Raw genomic sequence first — 22,366 nt, 5'->3', positions numbered from 1 at the left:
AATGAATGTGTATTCCATTCTTTTTTGGCAACAAGACAAAACTGTACTCTGTATGTCATCTATTAGAGGACCTGACACTATAATGAAATCTGCAAATGAAAGAAATGTACATACTTGAGATGAGGTCTCCAGAACTGTACACACTACTCTAGGTGAGGTCTGACCAGAGATCTGTAGAGTGGCAGAACCATCTCCCTCTTCCTGGTTCTAATGCCTCTTGCTATACAACCCAGCACCCTGCTTGCATTTTCCAAAATCTTCCCTGCTGTCTTTTTTTCTTAGTTACTCCGTCACAAGGTCATATGAAAAGATATTATAATGCCCTGGCCCCCTGGCCAAGCATCTATTCACACGTCTAGAACAAACTTGTCCCTCTTGTGACTTCAAATGTTGTCATGTTTAGCCAAATTGTATATCCGGTACGAGGTAGTTTGATACTGGCCTGCTTTTATTCACAAAGTTTGAGACTAACTTGTCTATCCCCAAATCAATTAAGCAGCAGTTCAAGAAAACTCAGCCGTCGACTGTCATAACAACCTATCTATTCACATAATTCTTGAGTTAAGGTGGCAAACTCCCATTGAATCCCATAACTGACTCAACCAACGGTGAAGACCAACAACGTTGACCAACGATTAACTCCCTCCAACTCAGCCTTTTGGTAACATATAATTTGCTGTTCAAGTTGCCAAATGAAGTCAGTATAGTTACCTAAGTGATCTGATATGTTTGCAAACTTGTACATACTCTAAAAGGGGCAACAAATATCACTGACACATCTGGACCTGGGTCTCTTGCCTCTACTATGCTCTTTGCCAAGACTTGGTTCACAAGCAAGAGAACAATAATTAGAGCTCTGAAAAAAGATGTGCCTCCAGGCAGTACCAACTATAACAAGGTAAACAAGTGCAGTTTATTTTTAGGATTTAATTTCTCTGTAATTAATGTTAATCTATGGCCACAAAAATAAGGAGAGAAAAAAATATGAAAAAGGAATTGAGAAAAAAACAATGCATGATTATGGCAGAGAATACATTGAAGTTTAATGTGACAACCTGGTTCCTGTTAAATGAAATAAAACACTATATTTGCCTCCAGATATACCAAGTAGAAAATGATAAAGTATTTTCACAGGTTAACCCCTTGTGTTTTTGTTATATCTTTTTTTCAACTTTTATTTTCCACTAACTCATTTGGTGTACCCTGCACAACTTCTAAATATATGGGGGGGGGGGGGTCAGGACAAATAGGGCATTCTTTTGATCATGAAAAAAAAAATGTATTTGGGTATTTGTCCTGTTTTTAGAAATACTTCATATGCCGAGTATTTCCATATTTCCATGTTTAGTTATAGGGCTAAAAGATGTGCATCGCTGTTTCCAAACAATGTGATATTCTGGCCCCAATTTACCATTTTTGTGCTAATCTGTCTCAAACATTACTGTGACATTTAGTTTTTTCCATTTTTAACAAACACATTATATATAAAAACCGTATTTCAGTTTGTTTCCCAGGGCATATGCAATTACTGAAACAGCTTATTATTTGTGTTCAACAACACCCTCTTAGTAAAGTAATATGCCACATGGGTAAGGTACATTTTTTGATGTTGTGGGTTTAAAATTAGAACATGCGCATTACAGTTTTTAAATATTGAATTTTGGCAGATCCGTTTGGTAGGCCCATGAGACAGTAGAGGTCCCATTTTTCACAACGGGAACACAGGAGATTGAGATTTTTTTTTCTTCTACCTTTTCTTGCTTTTAGTGTCTCTGTTTTCCTGGGTTTGGAGGCATTATTTTCCAAAATTTATTTCAGAATTGCTGTTTTTGGTGACTATCCCTTCTCTATGTTTAGGGCTAATTTTTCAGTGTCTCAGAACCAACTAGCGCTCAAATAACTAGCCTAAAGGCTTAGTAAACATATAATATATTTTTACATACATATATACTATGTTAAGTTTAGGTTGCAGTTACTGTATATACACTATACAGTAACTATTTGGATGAAATCAGATTAGGTCACTGGCTATTGATCAGTTTGAACTGCAGCAGAGGCTTAACTGACAGCAATTGACCTGGAAGCACCTTTGACATCCATAAGCGCATAGCACTGACTGTTACTTAGTCCCCACAATGCAAATATTAACCACCAATATACACAATCGCGGCATTGGCAGGATTAACGCTGCACAACTGATAGGATTGATAGGTAAGCAGGGCTGGCCTGAAGCTCCTTGTGGCAGCCGGGATGATATCAGGGTGAGCCTGGGTTCCATAGACTTGCATCGCTAATTGTTTAAAAAGCTGAATTTTGTGTTTACTCACGTTGATTTTGTCTTATATTAAAATTAGATGACCTGTAACATTTAAATGTGGCAAATAACCAAAAATAGAAGAAATACTATTTTACAGAAATGTATGTTTAACCCCCTCACGACAAAGCCTGTACATGTGCAGGCTCACAATGCATTAATGGGTTTAAGGACAAATCCTTAAGGGGTTAAAACAACCAACCAATGAGGCCTTGCCTTGTGCATGCATTCCGGGGTCTGAGCGGATCCCTCAGAATATGGAGCTAACTGGCGGTGAGTAAAATTTAAAAGGGAACATTGAGCTATCATATGCATTAAAGTGCATTTGATGGATGGAATACCCCTTTAATTAGCAATTCACAATGTTAATTGTCTGATTGCAATTTCATTGTGAAACCCTAAACCTCTTGTTGTTGTTCGCCTCCAAGCACCAGCGCACTGTAGTGGAACACCTGCTCCTGATTCTATAAATGCATGTTTGTTCATATACAAAAAAAATATGTAAATAAACATCTGTACAGATCATAGAAAGTCTGTAAGTAGGATATTTACTGGCCTAATATTACTGCTTAATATAAGCCTTAGATAGACTACAGATTGCAAAAAGGAATGCAGTGACCGCAAATATGAAAAGGCTAAGTAATAGTAAAGCGAACGTGATGCTAGGAAATTAAGAAATGTTAACTGATAACTGTTGCTCAAGGCTTGCTTTATTTTTGTTTTAAGAACTCCACAGACAGGCAGTTGGGTATGAATAAGGGCTAGAGAGATGCAGCTGCGACCAGACCCCAAAGGCCCAAGGATCGCAGCTGTTGTTGTATCACAATGAAAGCGAGAGTGGTGGTCTGCTGGGTGACAGATATCTTTATACCTCTCAGCCTGCATGTTAGGGTCACAGATGCCCTACTATGACATCATATATGTGTGTGTGTGTATATATATCATCAATGGAGGCCTGTGCTGTTGCAGTGTAGACCTCCATTGCAGCTCCTCCATGGTTACCTCACAACGCTCTAAGGCTAATCGCCGCAAGTTGGCTCTTCAAGGATGGTGGGTGGGTGGTCCTGCTCCTAACTATGCAGGGGCATCTAGCCACCCTCTCAACACAGGTGTCGCAGGGGATATGATGTAAATAATTATAGGTGATACTCTGTGAAGCATCAACATCTTGTTTATCTTCAGTTTTTAAACTGTCCCTGCTTATCACAGTCTGCATCAAATTTAACTACACATGGCAAGTGCTAAACTATTTTTAATTAGTTGCATACATCATAATCTTATTGTAATTAAAGAGGAAACTGGAAATTAAAAAAGGAAATGAGCTACAATTTCATGAAATCATACTGTATCAATATTCATGAAAACTCACAGAAGTCGGTTCCTGCTGCCACTGTATACACTGCTATTATATGTGAATAATAACCAGGGATTCTCAAAATAACATAACAATGAACTCAGCTTGCAAAGAAATATGTATTTTTTATAACAACCATGCATGAATCAATGAATTTCGGGGCTTTGTAAGGTTTTTGTCAAATAATGTGCATCCTGATTTGCTTCCTAAGAAAAAGTAAAATGAGCTATAGGTTAATACACATTTTAAAAACATAATTTAATTTACTTTTGATTTCAATAGAACAGCAATATGTGTCACATGGTAACGTTTGTTTCATTCTCTCCTCATTTTGTGTGTGATGGAAACAAGCGAATGGGAACAATTACACCTTTCATTAAACTCAAGTATTTTTTATTTTTTTTTTACAATTTTTTGTTATTAATACTCCAGGTAAAACACATTTGTAGGAGGGACACAGGCACAATTGGTAGCTAGCCACTTCCTGCAGCCAATTGCAGGAAGTGGCTAGCTACCATTAGATCCACTAATTTATAGCTCCCCTATAAAGTCCTTCATAGTGTAAAAGGGCCAACTGGTGCCCCAGGACTAATGGGTCTAGATCAGTATATGCCGATAGACAAAAGTACCCTTGGCAAACAGTTAATGTTATTAGATTCTTATTATCAAAGTAAGCAATAACATGACTTTGACCCTAAAACTGTATTCATTGTATGATGCCTTTCAGAAGACAATTCATTGTTTGAGATCAACGTTGACCTGTTCTCTCTGGGTCTTTCACACCCCAGTGTGTGCAGTTCTCAAGATAAACCCTAATATGACTTAAAGACTTTAAAGGATCAACAAAGTTTATGCATAAAAAATATTTTGGTATCAAATATGAAAAGTAGACTTGTCACCATAGCAACCAATAGAGCCACCCTGGTAACTAGTCCATTCTTTTCAAGACTTCTACTTGAATCCCCTTTTTATAAAGAGATTGAAGACTTAAGTTTACTGGAAAAGTCTTTACCATTGACATGTGCTATATACAGGGATGTGCAACATCTTGAGTGATGCCTAGCAGGGCAAACCAAGCACAAGGGAGCACAAGAAGATTGTAAGCTTGCGAGCAGGGCTCTCTCCACCTAATGTATCGGTTCTCAATTCTCGTCTTGTCATACCCCTTGAATATATGTATTGTATTAAGCGCTGCGTAAATTGTTGGCGCCTTCTAAATAAAATATAATAATACTACCAAGAAGGTTAGCCTCTTCTTCTCATTCCTACCCATATATATTTCATAGTTTTATTTGCAATACTAATTAAACTATATATAAGTTAATAAACATTTAATACAATTGTTAAATACATGTATTTTCAAAAGTATATATTTTCTGATATTTCTCTTAAATTTGACTATATATATATATATATATATATATATATATATATATATATACACAGCTATAACGTTATAACCACCTGCCTAATATTGTGTAGGTCCGCAAAAAAATAGCCCTGACCCATTGAGGCATGGACTCCACTAGACCTCTGAAGGTGTGCTGTGGTATTTGGCAAGACGTTAGCAATAGATCCTAGTAGTTGGTGTTCCAATTCTTACCAAAGGGGTTTAAGGGTGGTTCATTTCATGATGGTCCCGACACACAGTGCTTTTGCTTACTGAGGCAATTTGGAACTATAAGGCTATAAAGGACAGGCGAGTACATGCTATGTGCTTCCCCGCTGTGTGAGTGTGCATGGTCTACAACTTTGTGGCTGAACTGTTGTTACTCCTAGCCACTTCACAATGATAGCACATACAGTGGAGTGAGGCAAACTGAATTGTAGCAAAGGTGAAATCCTATGCCACGTTTAACATCACTAAGCTCTTCAGTGTGAGCCATTCTACTGCCAATGTTTGTCTATGTGCTTGATTTTAGACACCTATACTAAACTCAATAATTAGAAGGGGTGTCCACATACTTTTGGCCGTTTATATAATATATATTATATATATAATGGAGGTTATGTAAATGGCTTGACGGCACACTCTTATGTACTGAAGTGTTAAAAAGAAAATCAGTGTTTAGTTTTATGTTTAATAAATGTGATAAGAATTCCTTCTCACACCTCATTTACAAATATCACGCTTTTGCTATTCTTGTGCATTTCTAGCAGCCTGTGTTCAACAAACACCTTCCTCTCTCACAACATTCCTAAGAAATCCAAAAAAAACTACATTTTACAAAGTTACATCAAGTGAAATATACTTTTTTATAAGTTCATCTGGTCAGAGTTATTGATTTTATTAAAATAGTTAATAGTAAAAATGTTTTCCAAAATAAAGTAAAATAATATACATCATAATTCTGAAATTCCATGACTTCGAAGATAAACTTAAGAACATGTAGAAGAAGAAGTGTATGCTGGGCACTAGTGCAACATAGTAACATATAACCCGTCAATACATAAAAAGACAGAAAGGGCAGAAAAATAAAAGCACAATTATAGAACTAAACTAAAAAAAAGAGACCAGAATCTCTTTTTTCACTAAGGATTTCATACATTTCCTAGTTTGATACTTTACTGATAAGTCTTACCCAATACTAATTTCCCCATTATTACACCCCTATATGCAAATATTGCATTCTCAACATTATTATTGTTTGTTTTCAGAATCAACGGGACAGAATATAAGATGAAATTCAACTGTTATGTGTTGAGAAAGACAATTACGAATTTGAAACTCTACTAAATCAAACAATTTACTCCAAAGAACGCAGTATTTCAAAGAGAAGGCGTATAGGCAAATTGTCACGTATATGTACAGAATGTTGCATTACACTACTTGACAATGTGCTTAAATGTATATATTATTATGCAAAATGTTGAAGCAAAATTCCATTTAACTTTATATAAGCCTCTTTCAGCTGTCAGTAATATTTCATTTGTTCATGTAAACACAATATGCTCGAGATGTGTGATTTCTAAAAAATAAACCCACAGAAGTAAAAATAGATCTCTGATAGTTTTAAGACAGTATTTAATCTGAACCAGCTGCAAGCTGTCTAGAAAATGTAAGTTACATAATCCAGACGGCTTTTGCCCTTTTGCCTGAGACGGCACATAAATTAGATAAAAGCTACAGCTGCAGAAATGTATTTAACAAGTCATACTGTTTGCTAAACATTTCTGATGAGAGCAGATATTCCCAATTAGCGAAAAAATGATGGTATGGCTTATTACCATGTGAAAAGCATACTGAAAAAGAGACAGCACAGTCATATAAGTATATTATGGACACTATTATTTGCATTACATATTGAATGACAGGAGGTTGTGACCATTTCATCAGTGAAAAATATCTGAAAATTAATTACCTTCATTGTGTACGGTTAGCTTCCAGAAATGTAATTAGTCAAATGTAAACTAAAAATGATGCACCATATTCTAGAAAATAAGTGCCCTTTATATCAGAGAATTTCCATAAAAGTTTTTTTTTACGTCTGTCGCTGGGTTTCTGCATTATTCTGGCTCAGCCATGGCCAACATTAGACATTCCAACTACTGTGGACTATATGACTACAATGATGCTCAAGGAGCCACCTGGGAACCATAGCCAAAAACAGCTGCAGTGTGAAAGGTTGGACATCACTTATCTGGTCATGTTGGTCGCATTCGTTGACATATAATTCACAGTAACCTTCTTCGGGATTTACATTGGAGAATGTTAAATGGTGCTCTTGATGTTAGCAAACCTTAAGAAAATCCCCTGCTTTAACTTATTCGGTGATAACTGCTAAGATATGTTCTCTGACAGGCTACGATAAATGATTTCTGTGCTGATCCTTTTGAATCATCAAACACAGTGCCATGGGAGTTATATAAACAGATTATGTCTATCACAACCATATGTTTTGAAATGTTGGTTTATCACATACTGTACTTAAAATCATATGCAATTCCTTTGCAAAAATATTTAAAGATTAAAAGTCAGATGTAATAAGGCTGAATTTAGTAATTTCATAAATTTGCCAACACCCAAAGTTGGTTTCCCAGAGTTCCCTTCCACTTGGGATTTGGTTCATTTGGATGGCAAGGTTGGCTTCAGCTGGAGTTAAGTGAGAAGGGTGTAAAGTGAGAAGGGTGTAAAGTAAGAAAGAAATGGAGGGACCCTGGGTGGGCAGTGGTGACCAAGCTCTGCTGCCCTGCCTGAAGATTGAAGAAACTGAATAAAGGCTTGAATCTTAACCCTGGACTGCTTGAGGATGGAATTGGTCGGATGCGCTGCCTGAGGTTCTTCCTCTGTAATTACACAAATTACTAAAAACTATTCCTAACCACACCTGGGAACTCTCTGGGTCAGACCCAAAGTCTCTGGGTGAAGCCCTGCTTCCCTGGGTTTTTGGTTCAGTTTCTTACTTCTCCATAAAGAGAATGGGTTTAGCATTGCTCTGCTCGCCTCCTACCCCATCTAAAAGGGTCTCTGGGGCTAGCCCTGTTCCTTCAAAAAAGACACTCTCCAGGTATGCTTCTAATACTCCAAGCTGTTAAGCTTTGTCCTTTATTGGTCAAGCTAGTCTCTTACTCATTTGCATTACATATTACATGTCATGATGTAACTACTAGCTTACTAAATAATACTGGCTCACATGTCTCTATGCAGGAACATTTGGATTTAGTTATGATAACCTGGAGAATCATTGTATGTATTAAATCACTAGAACAATTGTAATAAAACATTGGTGATTGAAGAGGCCAGTAATATTGCTTCATTATATCTCTACAAAGTAGTATGAAAACTGATTTTTGTAGGAACCATACACACATTAACATATTTACAGACATAAATATTTAATTTTCTGTTTGATATATTGACTCTATATAATAGACTCTATTTTTTTTTAATTCAACTTGAAGAGAGGAAAGGCTAGTGAAAGGAGAGAACCAGACTACAATGAAATGGAAAGGAAAGTAAGTAGACACAAAGTGAATACGCTATTATTAATGAAGGAAATTACCAGAACATTTTGTACACAGAAATAAATGCCATGGATTTCAAAGGGGTGTGTTGAATAATTTGGGACTCTGAGGAAATTTGAACATTCCACCTCACAGACTTCACAGTGCATTAAGCTATCTCCTGTAAGAAATGTTAATAAAGCCCTGCACAATGTATGGTTAAATCAGTGAGACGGTTTTCAAGAAATCTCTAAGGTTTAAAGAAATATTTTTATTTTTCCATGGGGCTTTATTTTAAATATATAAACATATATAAATATTTTCTGAATTGTTCATGTAAGTGTAAATTTAACTTAAATTGTTATGGGGAGCATTTCGTTTCCATTAGCTTTATTGAGTATAGGGTGATAAGGAACAAATCTGAGTTTTTATGCAAAAATATTTTTAGTAAATGCATGTGAGTGGAATTGTTATGTTAAAAACCAAATCACAGACTTAAAAAACAATTTTGATTGAACAACCACTATCAGAACAAAGTCAGTTGAGGCAACAATAAGTATAACATATGCTATTATTGGAATAATGAATCACATTCTGTTTCCTGTAAGAACATTTAAGAGCCTTGTTGGAATCAGCTACTTAAATATATTAGCAAATGCCAAAATGGAGAAATGAAATAAAGTGAAGCATGGTTTTTAAGTTACTAGTTTAGGAAAAAAATTAAAACCCCAGCAGAGAATACTATTCTATTTCATTTCTATCATCTTCTATTCATTTAGCACATCCACATTAAATACCGTATTTGCTCGATTATAAGACGAGGTTTTTTTCAGAGCAAATGCTCTGAAAAATACCCCTCGTCTTATAATCGGGGTCGTCTTATAATCAGACCTCAAATCTGGTGGACAAACCCTCAGGTCTGACTATGAGACGACTAAGATCCAGATCCCCCGCAGCTGCAGGGGACCTGGATCCTCCTGTCCCGCCCCACTTACCGGTACTTCTGAGTGTGTAGGTGCCGCACCGGGGAACTCTAATCTCTGACAGTCAGGGAAGGTCTGCGCGATGGACGCAGACAACCCCCGCTGCTAGCCACGCCTCCTTCCGGCTGCAGCGTAAGTGCGTGGGATCTACACGCTGCCCCGGCTACATGACAAGGAAGTCAGAAGCACCGGTAAGTTTGGGGGGGGGGGTGGGGAGTGTTAAATGGGGGCATAAGGCATTTCTGGAGGCAGAGTGTTCTATGAAATGCCTTTTAACCCCTTTAATGCCACTCTGCCTCCAGAAATGCCTTTTTAACCCTCTATACGCCATTCTGCCTCCTGAATGCCTTAAACCTCCCTATATGCCACTCTTCCCCATAATATGCCTTTTAACCCTCTAAATGTCAGAGTGGCATATAGGGGTATAAGGCATTTCTGGAGGCAGAGTGGCACAAAGGGGGTCAAAAGGCATATCATGGGGCACAGTGGCATATAGGGTTAAAAGGCATAACATGGGGCACAGTGGCATTTAGAGGGTTAAAAGGCATATCATGGGGCACAGTGGCATATAGGGGGTATAAGGCATTTCTGGGGCAGATGTGCATAACTGGGGGCAGGTTGGAAAATAGAAGGAAATAAAACCAAAATATTTTTCTCAATCATAGCTTTTATTAAAAAAAAAATAGTTTAGATGAATTAACATTTACTGGTAAAACTTTTTTCCTATAGGGTCGTCTTATATTCAGGCTTTTTCTTTTTTGCCTAAATTAATATTCAGATTTGAGGGGTCGTCTTATAATCAGGGTCGTCTTATAATCGAGCAAATACGGTATATGTTGTTTTGTAAAGGGCAAGTGGGGCTATATCCATGTATATAACACATCACTTAGTATTAAATTAAAATATAAACAAGGAAACAAAATCCTAATATCACCCACAATATTTTATTTCCAAGTATACCAGGGGAAAAAATTACCCGCATACAGTATATATTCATTTACTTGTTCTCATTTGAAAAACAACTAATTTGTATAAGATTCTTTGGCTATTTAGGAAAACATAAAAACATGTGCATAACATTATGTGTACTTCTTACTTAATATTAAGCATGCTAAACCACCCCCAATTCCCACTAAAATCCCCTACAAAATTCTCAGAAACGTTAAAAAACAAACAATAATTAGACTTTTTGTTGCATTTTTACCATTAATCTTTCCCTAACGCTAATTCTGCTACATAATCCCCTAACACTAAAACTTACACTTATACCTCCCAAAAATTATATTCATTTTTTTTTTTACTTTAATGTATTTTATTAATTATTTTTATCCCAGCCTCAAAAAGGGAAAATATTAAATGAGAAACAAAATGTTACAGTTTTTACATGAGAGATCACTGTAACAAAAACAGTGATTTTGATGCCAGATTCCACCCTAAAGACCTTCAAATCCGGGCAGATCCATATCACTAATTAATAATATAGACGTAAAGATATTTACCAAGATTTTGGGGGGCCAACTGAATCCCTCACTACCCCCGTTGATCCTCCCTGATCAAGTAGCATTAATCAGATATGATACGTGAAAAACGAAAACATACTGTTCCCCTTGATTTTTGTTGACCCAGAGACATCTGATAGACTCCGTAGGCTCTTGAAGCCATCTATGATTCCATAGAAACTAAAGTATTTATTTCACATAGCAACACTGCTGAGGATAACCCTATGGTCTCCTTAACATGTCCACAAATTTATCTAACACCAGGTCATCCATTGCAGGCTATTGCAGGATATTTTGTATTTGGCCATTTCTTGCATTGATATACAATTTTGTTAGATTATGCAAGCGAGTGGTCTATAATTTAAACAGTTCTGTGATATACATCTTAAAGAGTGGTTTGCGTAGACGGCTGGCAGGTTGCACATATCTTCCTGTTGCAGAATGAGGTGCCAGTGAAAGATGGTACAGCAGATGGAAGTCTGTTGCTGACCAGAAGGCTATGAAGTTTGTTTGTATGATATTTGTATATCTACAAAAATGTCTCTAAGTGTCTAGTCCTCAGAGAGTGTTTGTTGCAATACAGCTATAGCCATATTTCTTATGACAAATCATCCAGTGTTACAAATAGATAACTATATTCCATTTCTTAAGTGATTACCCCTAACCCTGAAACCTGGACAGTAAAACATTTCCCAGATTGGGAGAACACATTTTGTTCAAACTAATATAATGTCAATTCTCTATAAATTCCAGGCTCAATTTAAGAATGCTTCTAAAGAGAAGTCAACTCAATGTATACTTCCCCAAAAAGAAGCTTGGCCACCTTCTGTTACTACCACTGGCACAACTCACCTATGTGGTGCTTTCTGCCTAGGTGTAAGAGATAAAAAAGACTTAGAAAGACACTTTATGCTTAGTTATAATTCATGGCAGTGTCAGTAGTAACTCTACCCTCTCCCAAAACACTCTCCCAAAACACCCTTATCCTGTAATAAGTCTTCCCACTAGGAATTTCTCAGAAACCAGGTAGAATGCAGTATTGACTATTTCGACTCGATGGAGACCACCACACACAGAGGCAAATATGTCTTGTGGCTTGGTGCTGCCCTAGGCATCAATCCAGTTGCCCCCTACAACTTACCAAAGTGGCCATTGTCCTCCATGCTGATCTTTGGCATATGAGGTCATATGAGAACAGGTTAAAGGATCAAGTTATGGGGGCTAGCTGTGCAATCAAGTAAGTCTACACGTCTTTAGTTTTCTCAGTTTTCATTATAGAAAAATAATTATTGCCATCCTAACATGTCTAATTTTTACATTTTTGTTCAAGAGTAAGAATCAAGCTAGAGAACGGGACACATTCATACCTATTATACAGAGGCGATATACGTGAAAAACCTTTGCACAAAAAACACTACTCCTACATCATGCAGAAACAAAGTGGATTTCTCACCGCTGAGAATATATAACCAGATACAAAATCGCCAAAAGATGTGAATACTGCATTCAAATCAAAAGATGAGAAATCCAAAGACAAAACAGCACATAATAGAAGTATACATTTATTATTGAAGTATGATAAAGGGTTTGTAGTTCTACATTCAAATTAAAAAGTTTGATGTATTTACCACTAATTAAAAGCCATTGAAAGACATATCTGTGGTGTCAGCAAAGGCTGGACACAACAACTCAAAATTACACAGACGTATAAGAAGGTGGGATATGACTGTGAGTATGTCTCAATTCATTTAATAATACTTGCTTTTAAGTGACCAGGTGGGTGAGTATCTTCTATTGTGTTGAAGGTGTAGCAGAAGGGCACATGTAAAGAAACATGCCTCGTGCTTATCGTACATCCCAAACAGTGAAGATAACAGGATGCAAGCATTTCCGTAATCACCTAACAGTAATAATGAACAAAACAAATAACACAGCCTCTAACCATTTTCCCTTGGCAAAGCTTGGCATTGACTTTTTAGGCATGGGAATTGCCAACTCATTTAGAGAACCCAGCTCTCCAGAGTAAGTTACAGTTGTTTTTAATTGAACATGTTGCGCTGGAAGTAAATGTTACTACACAGGAGGCCCTCTTTTTGCATCATTCTTTCTAAAGAAACATTAGATATATATTAAAACTGCAGAATTGACAAAGACAAAAAAATGCCATCACAACTGTGCCTCCTTCAGCTTGAATGGTTCAGGAGACAGAATTTCTTAAATTCTCATTAGCTGAGCCCATTTCAGATGAGAACTGAGCAAATTTCAACATCTGAATTTCAACACATAATCCCCCTGGCGCAAATTAAAAGAAATAGTCCAAATTTACTGTGTCTACTCAACTTTTCTTTTTTTTTTTATCACACAGAATAATTTTGCAATTGTAAAACAGTCCATCAGCTAATACTTAAAGCACACAAATATCTATGAGTGTATTATTTTAGCAGCATGTGGTTGCATTATAAATATTTGAATTTATTTGCAAGGAGACGTCAGGTTCTGCAGTGTTATATAACTGCTAATTAAATATCTGTCCTGGGTCATACAAACATAAGTCTTGTAAGCTGTCTACACTGTGCTGCAAAAGTCAAGTTTCTTCTCTGGGTTAACGACTATCACCTGCCCTGATGAGCGTGGAGTCAAGAGTATAAGACACTATGCCAGTCAATCAGGAACCCCAAGGGATTACCCTTCTCTAGAAAGTCAGATGTTAGGAAAGAAACACGGTTCTTGGTATTGATAACTATAGGTTGAACATAGTTGTGGACACAACTAGGATTTTAACTCTGTCCTTCTAACTTTTTCCCTGTAACTCAGCACATGAATATCACACATACTCTTGACCCCATGTCAAACAGGGCTTCACCTGAAGACTCTGTGCCTGTAGGGTTCCAAGCTTTGGTAAATTAATATTATTATTTAGGTTGCTTAAACTATCTTTTTCCATATCTATTTGAGTAACCCTGGATTTAGATGATCCCAACAGTGAGTAGGCCAGGTGTAAGCGGATAATATAAATATGAGTTGAAATTGCAAGGTGCGGGGGTCAGCATAGTACAGGATCCAAAGACGAACTCAGCAGTGCAGGGGTTAACACAATCAGAAAAGTCAGGAAAGCTGGGTCGGTACACAAAGCGGGTAGTCATACAACCTGGGAGTAAATCTCAGAGCGGGTAGTCAGACAAGCCAAACTGGTAACCAGACAACACAGGCAAAGGTACAAAATCACTAGGCAGAAGGAGCACTCAGGCAGGTAAATGGTCAAAGTATCAGGCAAAAAGACTTCAGCAAACTCAACGAAGACAACAACAGGGTAACTAGACTGAGCATTTCTGGGTTTTCAAATCCGGCGCCCATCACAACCTCCGCCGGCCACGTCACTGCAGCTTCAGGCGGCCATCCTTACCCCGCCTCCAGCCCTGCCTAGCCACGCCCCCTTCTTTGCAGACAGGACCGTAAGCAGGTAAGTATACAATTCCAAGGGTGTTTGCTCTGTCGGGCATCCGGATGCCGAACGGTAGCAAGACCCCCAGAGCCTACGGTTTGCCTCTGATGTCGGTGGCCCAACACCTGACCACCCGCGTCAGGGACACACTGGTTTGCCCCCGGAGACTGACGGGTGCGAGCAGCTGTCCGCCCCCACTCGTCCGGGACCAGGGACGTGGCATTTGCCCCGAGGGAGTGACACATACCTTGTAAAATTAATAAAATGTTGTGTAAATAATAGCATTTACGGAAGGTCACTTTTCAATATTCTGTTTGCTTATAGAAATTACAAAAAGCAATACTAAGAACATAATGTTAAGTGCTATTTTTAAAATCGTGCAGAAAACAACTGAGACACAAAGGAGCCTTAATTCCTGCAATGCAGTAAAGCATAGCACTGATGATACAGTGGACCCTAGAGTATTATCATCTGGAGAATACAAAGATAAAAATATAACTTTGGTTAGAAGCCCCACAGAGCCCAGCTGCGATTAAATGGGCTCTAATATTATAGATTAAAAAACAGAGAAGCTCAAGGGTTTAAAGAAATATTTTTCGGCTTTTCAAACATACAAAGAACTGGACAGATAAAAATACCGGATCTTTGGATTTTTATGACATATTTGTATTATTATGAATCGTTTGAGAATACCTACAGCAGGGAATTAAAGAGGAAATCATTACGGTCCAAAATCCCAGCCGAGTAACTGCAACAAAAGTACAGGATTATTTCGAGGTTGAAAAGCTTTTTGGAAAACTCAGCAGTCAATTTTCTTCAGCAAAGTGCACTGTTTCGAGTTCAAGGAAACATATATATTGTGCGGCTGATAAAGGTTAACCTTTTAAGGTCACTCTTTATATGAGAGTTGATGGTCCTGATATAGCAATCTGAACATCGTGAATATTATGCTACAGGTAATCCCATGCGTCATACAACCAACCTGCGTCTTTTATTTCACTAAAATACTTCACATTTTTACTTTGTCTCCCAGGTTCGCAGTTTTCTTAGGTTTTTACATGTTTCCTGCTCCTTTATTTCCCATGACTCCTCAGGGAATAATGTCCTGGAGTCCTACAGTAAGCCCAAGTAGGAAGTTGTAAGCCACTTCCTGTACATTGTGTATATTATTTTAGCAGACTATATATATGCACCATTACAACCAAAAGTTTTGAACTCTGTTTATTCAGTAAACTCTGAGTGGCTGAGGAGCAAAATTTCAACTCACAGAATCGCTAAAACCAAGTTGCCTGAGAGTCAAGTGTGTTTGCATTTAGAAAAGCAAGCAACCTGCTCATTAACTAACCTATGAGTTGCCTGCAAGTTGCAAATGCATGTTCCAACTCTCAAAATTTACCTCACGACCCCTGGGGTGTTTGCAAGGTGACAAGCGAGCCTCCCCTTAGATAAACATTTAGTGGTTGATAAGTTAAACCTGGTGGTAGAGCAATATACCAAATATGCCCCCCAACCATATCCCCTACTTAGAGTGATTGGGAGTTAAATATAATCAAAATACCCTATAAGGGCTCTGCCTCACCCCCCCCCCCTCCATTCCTAGTGAGATGAGGGTTGAAATTAGGATATTTGCCCTTTGGGGGTATCATTGTCCATACCAGGGCACTGAAACTGAAGGACGAGAATCTGATATTCACTCCCTTTGTGAAATGTTTTCACCGGTGTGTGGTGAAGTAACAGTGTAGTACCCACCTCGAATTTCTCTCTCTCTCTCTTTTTCTGTAAGCTTCAGTGATCCTATAGAGATGATAAACCCTTCATACAGTTTTATAATAGCGGCCTTAACTGCATCAATGATATAATCATGGACATAGTCCATTGACTAAAGACCAATATTTAAAACTATATAAAGTTGGAAGGAACACTAAAACTTTCATTGTTTATCATACAAAGAAGAAATTATATGAATATAAATCAAAATTAGTCAGATGCTTATTTTGCTAATAATAAATCTATAATTTGGACCTGACATTAATGCCACCTATGGTACATGTGATTGGATTTATATTATATGTGAATCCTCTATCTAGTCCTCATTTTATATCTAGCCATATAAAACTTTTGGGATTTCATTTTTACACTGTTATTGTTATGTTGGGGGGGTGGGGGGTTTGCAGCAGGGCGGCTGGACACCAACTCTGATCAGATACCAACTGAGGTAGGCATATATTAAATCTTTAAGGTTTTAGACTGCACATACTGAATCCAATGTCCTTTTGGACCTCAAATACTATGTTACTCTTTTCCAGGAGTTCAGAATGTTTGCTGGGTATAAGCATATCACAATGTTCTACAGCACTAAAAACCCCAATAATGTTTACATAAAACAGGCACCAGGGTGGGGCCACTGGGTGCCATTGGGTCTGAGACTGGCCCTGACCCTTGCCTATTGAGGTGAAGGGGGCTAAAACATTTTTTAAAAAAAGGTCCTTTAGTGAAGCATGGGTCCCATCCCTGCTCTGTGGGATGGAGGAGTTTATAACAATTCTAAGAAACAAAACCTTATCTTGTCCCCTACCAGGTAGGAGGGATGATGTCCTTCTATGGGTGCCACGAGGGTGGATCGTGTAAATCTGTCAACCTTTGCACTCAAAGAGCAAAAAATGGAGGGACAAAAGAGCGTTCACCTTTTCATGGCCAATCTAGTGCATATCTACAAATTCATCCTCATTTTGGCCCAAGGAGAGAGGTTATCTAAAATATCATATAAAAAGTAAAAAAAAAAAAAAAAAAAAGCTTGATGCAAAAGAAACAAAATGCCCACAAATTAATATTTGTATAGTACACAGAATCCTGTACAGTACTTTTATAATTCATCATAGAAAACCATTTACGAATGACAATGTTTCAACCAAGTTTGTCAAAATGTTACCATTCATGGTTATATTGCAAAGTTTATTTGAAGATCTCTGAGAGTAGGGCTTTTACATTGGTATATGCAGTGTCCTGTTCCATGTATACAGGTCACCATTGCCCCATTTTTCCATTTAGATATTTTGGCTTTTTTTAAACTTGGTGAGCTGAGGCCTTTATCAGGCGCATCAACAATCATAGTATATTCTAGGAAAGAATGGCTGCTTTAGCTGGGTCTTTTTATTCCAAATTATTCACTGGAATTGTATAGAAAGATCCAAGCTGAATACTAATTCAACTCTGTATTAGCTGGCATCCAACTAAAAACTCTAATTAAAGGCTTGTTTTATTTTCTGAGTAGAACAAAATTGCTGTTTTAATAGTTCAGTTAAATGTTTTGCATGTTTTGAACAACAAGAAGCAAACATATATTTACCACTCTAAATACATTCAAAAATCAATGCAAAATTATAATAAATTACACTGCAAACAACAATAATCTAGGGCAGGGGAGGGCTGGCACCTTCTGATCTGGGGGTATGCAAAGCCAAGTAGCCCCCTGCCCCTCTCGTAACTAACATACAAACACACGCTTACTTTGTGCAGAGCTGGAGTAGCTCAGTGAGTCCTGCCTCAGCGAACAAGCATACCCAAGTTGGATTGGCACTGTTTGAAGAGTTTGTAAAGGCCTAGGGACAATTTTCCTCTGGGCCAGTACTGGCTTTGTAGAATATCAAAAAAGGATTTAAATTAAAACATCTCCACCATCCACTGCTAGGCTATTTAACTGGCACTGTGGGAGACACTTTAATGTAGCTTTATTTTGGAAAAGCCCACCCTCCATATCTCTGCCTACATTGGCCATGTTTGTCCATGGTAGACCTGAGTACTATCTTCATTGGAGAAGGAGCATATTAAGCAGCTACCTAGGGCCCAAGTTGATGTATAAAGCCCCATTGCTGGAATGTTGGGAAGTACATGCTCAGTTGTAAAATTGATGTATTATGTTCTAATGATATTCTTTCTGATATTTTATTTCATTTTAGAAAAATTTGGTAGTGTTATTCCACATTTTTGACCGATCCCATACAAGCTGTTGTATATTCTCTGCTAAATACCGTATATATTTTCTTGAACATATATATTCTTGAAATGCCATATCAAGACCCATATCATACAGTAATAATGCAGTATTTATTTATTGAAGGGGATTTCAACTTGAAAGACAGTTTGTTTTTTTAATAAATAACAATTTTTCCTGTTGAAGTGTGTTATATATTGCAGATATTTCCCATATACACGCATATATGTGTAAAATTGTAGCTGCTAACCTGGCTGTGCAGTGGAGCTCATTGCTGGAGAAGACATGGTGCTTGCTTTGATGGAGATCAAATCCCAGTGATTGCTCTGGTAGAACGCTCTTTACAAATGATCATGTGATTCAAAAGGCAAACCTACAAAGTAGGAAGACAGGTTTTGAGCGAAGTATATTTAACAAGTGAGTGTATGAATGCGCTCAATTTCTTTTTCCTTTACTCAAGGAAATATAGTGAAAATCTGTCATTTTACATGCTTTTTTGAAAATATATAAAGATCATATTATTACAACCAAAAGATTGTCTCAATGGAAGTTCTGATGTGCCCTGAGACTTGCATTGTGGCGGGTAATGATTCATCAGTTATCTTCTGTGTTGCTCCCTGTTGAACCATATCACACAGAGATTCTGGTTCCTGGGTTATAGCAACATAATGTGAAGTTCTGAATGTATATAAGGTACAGATGTGTCCTGTCTGCAACAGAAAGAAGAGGTCTATGACAATGTAAGCAGTTATGTTCCTAGTTCACCTGTTATGTTCCTAATTCATTTATCTCCATCTAAGGTAAAAGTACAAAGGGTGACGGAGAAATAATTGACAGGTACGCCCAAAATATTTTAGTCATGCCCTACTCAATTTACTTATTCTCTTCATTTTGTTTTTAAGCAGTAAACATATCCAAAATCATATACTAAATAGGAAATATAGCATTTATATATAATATTTATTAGACTGGTAAATAGACGTGTATAAAAGTTTTTTGTAAACAATGAAATTTTTTTTACAAGTAATGTAGAATGCAAAAAAAATATTTAATACCGTCACCGGGTAGGTATTCTAGACCGCCCTAGGGCAGCAATGTCCAAAGGGCAGAGTTAAGAAAATGACTGCCCTACTGCAGTGGAGCACTGAGACATGATGTCATAAGGACATCAGTAAGGAAGGTGGCAATGGAAGGTGCAGCTGGGGGCATTGCCCTGGGTCAGAATATAAATACGTCATGACATGCAAAACATACAAGCAAATATTACTGCTTATATTAAATACTACCTGGTGCACAAATATGTTAAGTTTGATTAAGGTTCAAAGGGCTTTGACTTGCAAGAACCTTAGGGATTATCATTTGAAGTCCGTCCAGGATGCATCACTTGCCACTAGCACTTTAAGGCTACTGTCCTCCAATATTTTCTTACAGCGTGGCCTACCCTGAATTACTGCCCTCATTTTTACATTTCATTCTGCCTCTTGTTCCTACTTTGCTCTTTTCTTTACACCATTAATACCACTTCCCCTCATCTATTAATAACATATTCTCATTAGAGTCACTTCCTCAAACAGACAAGGAGAGTTAAAAGCTTGTTGAACTGAACCATGCATTATAGTTGATAGGAACACAGCAATCCTCAAGACACCTACTGAACTGAAGCCCAAAGTATCATCCACTGCCAACTATCCTCAGGAAATGGTTCTTCCTTTAATGTTCTTGGAGCCAAAAAATGCAAAGGAACAACATATTCATAACATGATGACTATGATTATAAGAATACTAGAATGGAACAATCCCATTCAAGAATTCTCAATATATGATAATCTATATCAATATTATATTAGCATAAATTATTAAAAGAACCAGGCGGTTCAACTGTAAAAAAATAAAAAAGAAGAAAATGTTAAATCGAGGAAAATAACGATCATCAATATTAAAAAAAAAAAAAATCCCCCTCATAAAAATGGCCATACATAACCTTACACTATGTTAACCCCTTAACGTCCATTGCCGGGTCAGGAACGTCATGCAAAACGGTCACTTAACGACCTATGACGTACCTGACACGTCATCAGACTTAAACAAGCTTAGAAAGTGATCAACGATCACTTTCTAAGCTTAAACGGTGTTGCTGTAATGCCTCGATGTCGAGGCATTCAGCAACACCGAGATCGGCATGATGGGCCATGTCTGGCCCCTCCCCGGGGCGTCAACAGCCGCCATACATTGTATGGCGGCGGACGCCCGTTTTAAAAGCGTTTAGGAGGCGATCAACGATCACCTCCTAAACTTCAATGGTGTCGCTGGAATGCCTCGATCAGGAGGCATCCAGCGACACCAAACACTTACCTCTTGATGGACTGTGACCGCTCCGGAGAGCGGTCACAGCCGCAGCTGCACGCAGTCTTCACCATCCGTAAGATGGCGGCGGCCCGGGAAAAAAAAAATAATAAAGGTTTAAAAGTTGGCTAGACGGTCTCCAGACCCTCTAGAGAACTCTGGCTCCACTTGCAGGTTGAATGCAGGTACTGCATTCAACCATACAAGTCAATGGAGCCCAGCTTTCTAATCACTATGTGATTAGTAAAATATTAAAAAAATAAATAAAAAAATTTTAAAAAAAAAAGGAAAAAAAGAAAAAGCTTAAAAAAAACATGGTAACATTTAAAAATTATTATGCTTTAGAGGAACTATCCAGTTCCAGAAAAATGTAAAAAAAAAAGTCCAAAAAGAGTAAAATAAATAAAATAAAAAAATAAAGTTTATTATTATGAGCAAGTGCTAAAATTAGCGCTGTATCTTCCCAAAAATCCTGACGTGGAAAAATTTAAATAAAAAGCATTTCAAATACCCAAGGGGTGTCTACTTTAAAAAAATGAATGGTTTGATGGGGTAAATTGGAGTGGCCGGGCTCAAAGATAGGGCATAGGCACAGACTGACCGAAATGGGGGAAAAAAAAAGCGCACTTCCAAAATGTGGCATTTTAACCTCAAACACCAGACAAACCCATACATGTGGGGTATGACTGAACTCGGGAGATGTTCCTGAACACATATTAGGGTGTTGTTTGATAGTGACGTATACCTGGAGCTATAAATTTATACCCAAAGTACAATTTGTGTGAAAAAAATACAAAAAAAAATACTACCACAAAGTGTGGCAAAGGCTGGTGGTAGAATCTGATGCATGGAAAGGGTTAAATACTACCATTTTAAGTACCTTGGGGTGTCTAGTTTTTAAAAATATATGGTTTTATGAGGTAAATTGTAGTGGCCAGGCTCAAAGATAGGGCATAGGCACAGACTGACCAAAATAGGGGAAAAAAGCGCACTTCCCAAATGTGGCCTTTTATCCCCAAACAGCAGTCAAACCCATGCATGGGTGGTATCACTGTACTCGAGAGATGTTATTGAACACATATTAGGGTGTTGTTTGATAGTGACGTACACCTGGAGCTATAAATGTATACCCAAAGTACAATTTGTGTAAAAAAAAATACCAAAAAAATACTAACACAAAGTGTGGCAAAGGCTGGTGGTAGAATCTCATGCATGGAAAGGGTTAAAATACTAGCATTTGAAATACCTTGGGGTGTCTAGTTTTCAAAGATATATGATTTGATGGGGTAAATTGCATTGGCCGGCTTCAAAGATACCCGAAATGGCACATGGGGGGAGGAATTACCAGATTTGGAAAAAATGGTTTTGAAATAGCAAAACGCTACCTGTACTTAATGCTCCATAACGTGCAGAAAAAAGCAAAAAAACATAAAAACATTGGGTATTTCTAAACTCAGGACAAATAGTAGAATATATTTAGTAGTTTTTTTCATTAG

The 22,366-nt window shown here is 37.6% G+C and overlaps 1 protein-coding gene across 2 annotated transcripts in view; it reads right to left on the bottom strand.

Moving 5' to 3' along the window:
* HDAC9 (histone deacetylase 9) overlaps positions 1-22,366 on the bottom strand; it is a 212,562-nt gene that overhangs the window by 174,831 nt on the left and 15,365 nt on the right. The window contains exon 2 of one of the 2 annotated variants that reach the window (XM_053468113.1): positions 18,778-18,900. The exons of the other annotated variant lie outside the window; for it this stretch is intronic. Within the exon in view, the coding sequence (XP_053324088.1) occupies positions 18,778-18,814 (37 nt within the window). The 5' untranslated portion in view covers positions 18,815-18,900. The remainder of the gene's footprint in view (positions 1-18,777; positions 18,901-22,366) is intronic. 2 annotated transcript variants of the gene reach the window in all.

Source organism: Spea bombifrons, chromosome 5 (genome assembly GCF_027358695.1).
Source record: "Spea bombifrons isolate aSpeBom1 chromosome 5, aSpeBom1.2.pri, whole genome shotgun sequence".
NCBI lineage: Eukaryota > Metazoa > Chordata > Amphibia > Anura > Pelobatidae > Spea > Spea bombifrons.
Note: the sequence above shows the minus strand (reverse complement) of the source record. Positions and strands in the feature narration are given on the sequence as shown.